Genomic DNA, 5892 nt, shown 5'->3' on the forward strand with positions numbered 1-5892 from the left:
GACTTCTGGCTGACAGATGTAAGTGCCCTGGCGCTGGATTGCTCTGATCTTCAGCCCTGTCAGGCCTTGTTCCTCCCTCCACCCCTTCCTCACAAACCCAGGTGACTTGGGCACCTGAAGCCATCCAAAGGCGGCAGAGAGGAATAGGAAGGGCAGCTGAGGACATGGCTGCGCTCCATGGCAGTGCCATCCTCACCTGTATCCTTTCCAGGTGCCCAAGATAGTGAAGTGCATTTTTGAGAACCTGCTATACATCACCACAGAGGCAGGCTGTGTGAAAGTGGAGGCACTGTTTCTCCTGATGACCAACCGGTACCCCTCAGCCGTGGTCATCAGCCTGTGTGAGATGGCTCTTCAAGGAGACAGGTACTGGCCCTGACAATCTGGGGGCTTGTTCCACGTGGGGACAGGGACCCCGAGACTCTGTGGCTGCCAGGCCCAAGGAATGCTGCAGGATATCCCACAGAGCCAGGCTGTCCATCCCACAATCCTTCCTGGCTCTCTCACAGCAGCCAAAGCCAGCCAAGCCACTCCAGAGCCAGCTTGGTGCTCCCATCCCCACAGGGAACTCCCCCTCAGCCCTGTCCTGCCTCTTGCAGGGCCCCCCCGGCACAGAATCTGCTCTGTGGGGCTGGTCCTGGCCATGAGACCATGGCTGAGGCAGGCCCTGGCTTCTAGCACTTTGCAGGAGCTGTGTGACACTCTGTCCTCCAAGCCTGACATTCTGGACAAGTTCCTAGGAGAGTTTGCTACCTTGCACCGGAACCAGTGGTGCAACCCTACCAGAGAAGGCACCTGCGCCTCTCACAGAGCTGTGAGTTACCAGAAAAGGCCCCAGCCCTTTCTGTGAGCCCTCTGCCAGCACCTCATGGCTGTGTTTGCTCCTCCAGCCATCCTTGGGGCAGGTTGACTTGGAGGAGTTGGGTGAGGAGCCCAACATCTGGAGCAATCAGGGGCATCCTGATGTGATGACAGCGTTCCTGATGCTGGAAGTCCTCCTTGGGCTGTCAGAGAGAATTGAGATGGTGAGCAGGGTGGTATTGGGGCAGCCAGGGCCTGGGGTTGAGTGCAAGGCAGTGGCTTGGCCTGGGGTGGGAGTCAGGATGTGGAATGACTGCTCCAAAAACCCTCCTGCCATGGTGGGGCCTGGGCTGAGTGCTCCAAAAACCCTCCCTGCCATGGTGGGGCCTGGGCTGAGTGCTCCAAAAACCCTCCCTGCCATGGTGAGGCCTGGGCTGAGTGCTCCAAAAACCCTCCCTGCCATGGTGGGGCCTGGGCTGAGTGCTCCAAAAACCCTCCCTGCCATGGTGAGGTCTGGGCTGAGTGCTCCAAAAACCCTCCCTGCCATGGTGAGGTCTGGGCTGAGTGCTCCAAAAACCCTCCCTGCAATGGTGAGGTCTGGGCTGAGTGCTCCAAAAACCCTTCCTGCCATGGTGGGGCCTGGGGTGGCTGCCCTGGGAGGTGTCCAGACACAGGATTTCACAAAATGGAAACTCTCTTCTTCCTAAAGGGAAAAAAAATTGAAGCCTTCCTGCCAAGCATGATGAAGATACTGGAAGTTGGCAGTGAAGATGAGAAGCTGAAGATCATTGAGGTCTTTCGAAATGTCCTGGGGCAGCTGAAGAAGTCAAAGGCCAGCTCCATCGCTGTGGCACTGGTGGGGAGGATCCTGCCCCTCTTTGACTCGGTGAGGCTGACATGGGAGCCTGAGCCCCAGAGATGGGCACTGCCCCTCATGAAAGCAGCACTTGGAGCAGGCTCAGCCCTCCAGGAATGGATCCTGGGCTTTGTAGCCCAATGCTGCTTGTGCCTGCTCTGGAATGTGACAATGTGGCATGGCCCTCACCACAGGAAAGGGCAGGGAGCCCTGCTTCAAGGGTTACCTTTCCTCCCTTGTGCAAACCTAGGGCACAGGCAATATTTCTCTGTCTGCTCTGGGGTGCCCTGACCCCCAGGGGAGCACTGACTTTGACCCTCATTCATGGAGAGTTTCCTAAACTCCAGAATAGACTGAAATCCACAAAAGTGTGAAATAGATTCTAGAGAGTAGTGTAGGTGTATCACTTGGTGAGAAATTGAGGTTTTGGGATTTTTTTAGTATGTTGTGGATGGCAGCAAGATGGAGGGCACAGGGTGTCATCCTGGGTTTCTTCTTCATGCTTCTTCTTCCTTCTTCTTCTTCATGGGTTTGGGTGGCATTTTGTAATTGGGCAGAAAAGTCTTCAGAAATGTCTGATACATGAACTCTTCAGCCCTGCTCCTCCTCTTCATTATCTGCAGGGAGCACCAGGGATGTCTCCAGGCTTGTCACAGTTGGCTGGAGCAGTCTCTGCTGCCAGCACCCCTCACTGCTGAGGTTGCATTTTGTAATTGGGCAGAAAAGTCTGCACTGGGGGCTCTGTGGGATCAGTTATTGGGTTAAAAGAGGAAATAATCTAGGTGTCAGTTCTTAATTGGATAGTTTAGTCTTAAAAGACCTCGTACCAAGAGATTGTTGGCCATTTTGTGCCTTCTAATGAAAAGCTGCTGAACTCACAGTAATGAGACTGTTTTACTGATAAGAAACAATGAACACTTGAGTTTGAACATGAATTACTCGAGTGCCTTCAATCCAGACCCAGAAAAACTGATGACTGGAACCCACCCTCCCTCCTGACAGGAGAGCGGGCAGCTGCGAGAGCTCTCCCTGTGGCTCCTCAGGGACCTGCTGAGGTCCGTGGCCAGGAGGGATGAGAAGAAGATGAGGAGGCAGGTGCAGAGGGCCCTGATCCCGCTGCTCTTCCGTGTGAGTGACCAGGTCCCCAGCGTGGCCAAGGTAGGGATTTGAAGGCTGATGTGATATGGGGGGGCTGACACCTCCCAGGGTATTGCATTTGTGGGGTGCCCCATGGCAGGAATGATGAATCTGACTCCACGTTCTCAGAAGGCTAATTTCTTATTTTATGATACTATATTATATTAAAGAATACTATGCTAAACTATACTAAAGAATACAGAAAGGATACTTACAAAAGGCTAAAAAGATAGTCATGAAAACTCATGGCTCTTTCCAGAGTCCTGACACAGCTTAGCACTGATTGGCCAAAGAGTGAAAACAGCTCACAGCAGAATCCAATGGAACAATCACCTGTTGGAGAAACAATCTCCTAACACATTCCACATGAGCACAACACAGGAGAAGCAAATGAGATAAAATTGTTTTCCTTAGAGGCTTCTCAGCTTCCCAGGAGAAAAATCCTGGGCAAAGGGATTTTTCCAGAAAATACGAATGTGACACCAGGGGTTCTGGGCACTGGGGCAGGGGCTGCTGGCTTTGGGCAGGGCTCCCCCAGTGCAGCCCCTGGGAAGGGTCTCTGTGGAACCAGCACAAGCAGGGGTGGACAAGGTGGTGGCTTGGCCATTCTCATCACCTGTCCTGCCTGCTCCTGCAGCTTGGCAGCAGCCTGTGGCCACTGAGGCAGCACCCAAGGCCTGCACATGTGTGCTCCAGAAACCCAGAGGTTTCTCAGCTTTCCCACAAGTGTCAGGGGCCAGGGCTCCAAGCCTCAGTCAGTCACCCAGGGCTGGCCCCAAGAGACTCCAAGACATTCAGGCTAGGACAAGTCCCAGCTTCCTAAGGGTGGGATGACTGCAGGAATAAAGCCAAGAGGTCTCTTTCCCCTGGCCCTGGTGCCATCTCTGAGCTAATGCTGTTCTGCAGGCTTCCAGGGAAGCCCTTTTTGCTGCTGCAGAGCTTCTCAAATGGAAGCAGCTGAAGCACCTGCTGCAGAAAGAGCGGATGTGGGAGCTTGGAGAATGCTTGGTAAGGACAAGCCCCAGGGCCCAGGCTGGGTGAGAGCTGTCCCTGCCCTGTGTCTGTCCCCATGAGGGCCCAGGCTGGGTGAGAGCTGTCCCTGCCCTGTGTCTGTCCCCATGAGGGCACAGGGGAGCAGAGGCTGTTCTGAATGCTGCTTGCAGGGCTGGGCAAGACCTGGAGGACCTTGTTCCTTGAGAACAGAGCCCCAGAGGCTCCTCTCCAGGCTCCTCTCCCCTCGGGAGGGCTCAGCAATGGGGTGCTGGCAGGAGGGACTGCTCCAGCCAGCTGGGGGGCTCTGTGACAAGCCTGGAGACATCCCTGGTGCTCCCTGCAGATAATGAAGAGGAGGAGCAGGGCTGAAGAGTTCATGTACCAGAGCCTGCCCTACCTGAGGGACCCTCAGTCCTCTGTGCGCCTGGCGGCCGTCAGGTTCATCGGTGAGTCACAGCCCTGGCCCCTTTTGGGCCAGCCTGGCCACCTCCCTGCCCTGCCCTGGCAGCAGCCCTGTGGGACCCCAACCACCCTGTGCAGAGCCTCAGCCTCCCTCTGCCCTCTGCCACCAGCTGGGCTTGGTGGCCACCTTGCCCTCTCCTTTTCTGGTGGCCCCTGGGTCATCCCTGTGGAGTGGGAGGGTGGCAGGGCTGGGGGTCACCCTGCTGGGAGCACCCTGGGAGCAGGGAGTGACAGAGCTCTGTGCCCAGGGTGCGCCACGAGGCACATGAGGGACCATGACATGGAGTTCCAGGCTCACATCCTCACTGGTGAGTGGCACGTGGGGAATCCGGGGGGGTTCTGCAGACACACGGCTTCATCTTGGCTCTCTCTGTTTGGGTCACAGCCCTTCAGCCCTTGGAGAGAGACAGGGACATCTCAATCAGCTCCCTGGCAGCCCACACAGGCTTGATCCTGAGAGCTCCAAGGGTGCAGAGAAGATCGTGGGTCATTCTACACATGCTGTGCTGCTGGTGTCGGTGAGCTCAGCAGAGCTGCAGCTGTCTGTGCATTAATAAAGCTGGAGAAGCACATCCATGCTATCCTTCAGATGTGTAGTGCTGAGCTGACTGTGTCCTTCTTGGCCTGTCCCACAGGCAGTGGGATGCTTCCTCCTCACACCCCTGCCATCCCCAAATGCCCCACTTGGCCCCAAATTGCAGGCACAAGGCCCCAGATGCAATTTCAGATTGCATCCCTGGTAGCCCAAAATGTTTGTGTGGACCTTGAATTGTGCCTGCAGAGCCCCACAGCATCCTTGGCAGACTGAATTGTACCTGCAGAGCCCCACAGCATCCTTGGCAGAGTGAATTGTACCTGCAGAGCCCCACAGCATCCTTGGCAGACTGAATTGTACCTGCAGAGCCCCACAGCATCCTTGGCAGAGTGAATTGTACCTGCAGAGCCCCACAGCATCCTTGGCAGAGTGAATTGAACCTGCAGAGCCCCACAGCATCCTTGGCAGACTGAATTGTACCTGCAGAGCCCCACAGTGCCCTTGGCAGAGTGAATTGTACCTGCAGAGCCCCACAGCATCCTTGGCAGAGTGAATTGAACCTGCAGAGCCCCACAGCATCCTTGGCAGACTCCAAATTCCATTCCATGTATTTCAAAATGCCCCACTGAGTGCTGGGGGGCAGCTGTGGGGCCCCAAATGGTCTCTGGCAGCCCCACCAGGTGTGGAATCATGAGGGAATGCTCAGCAGGTGCCAGAGCTCCCTGGGGAGTGCCAGGGGCTCGAAGCTGGAAAGGAGTGAAGCTCTCTGTTTTAAATGTGGCATGTCTTTGTTTTCCACCAAGAGAAGCCTCACCCACACACTCTGGGGAAAGCCTCCAGCTCCCACCACACACCCTGAACAACGAGCAGGTGATGCCATCCCCAGGCACTGGGGGAAACAGCAGAGGGTTTTTGGAGAGCCAGAAGGAATGGGCAGGGGGCAGCTGGGGGAAGAAGCAGCGTGCCCCTGCCCTGGTTTGTTCAGAGGGGCAGAACGTGTGCAGGATGTGGGGTTTGGGGTCTTTTCACCAGTGCTGCTCTTACCAAAACCCTCTGAAACTGTCGGGATTGATGCCCTCTAACGCTGTCTTTGGGTGTTACAGAGTAA

The 5892-nt window shown here is 55.7% G+C and overlaps 1 protein-coding gene across 1 annotated transcript; it reads left to right on the forward strand.

Annotated features, from left to right (window-relative positions):
- Positions 1-1520: 1520 nt before the first annotated feature.
- On the forward strand, positions 1521-5892 carry LOC139602620 (maestro heat-like repeat family member 5). The gene is made up of 5 exons (XM_071452597.1): positions 1521-1687; positions 2660-2815; positions 3701-3802; positions 4131-4233; positions 5888-5892. Exons 1-5 carry the CDS (start codon positions 1541-1543, stop codon positions 5890-5892), a joined length of 513 nt encoding a protein of 170 aa, XP_071308698.1. The 5' UTR covers positions 1521-1540.

This window comes from Agelaius tricolor, unplaced genomic scaffold (assembly GCF_023055355.1).
Source record: "Agelaius tricolor isolate 1412-34295 unplaced genomic scaffold, bAgeTri1.0.p SCAF_35, whole genome shotgun sequence".
In the NCBI taxonomy this organism is placed as follows: domain Eukaryota; kingdom Metazoa; phylum Chordata; class Aves; order Passeriformes; family Icteridae; genus Agelaius; species Agelaius tricolor.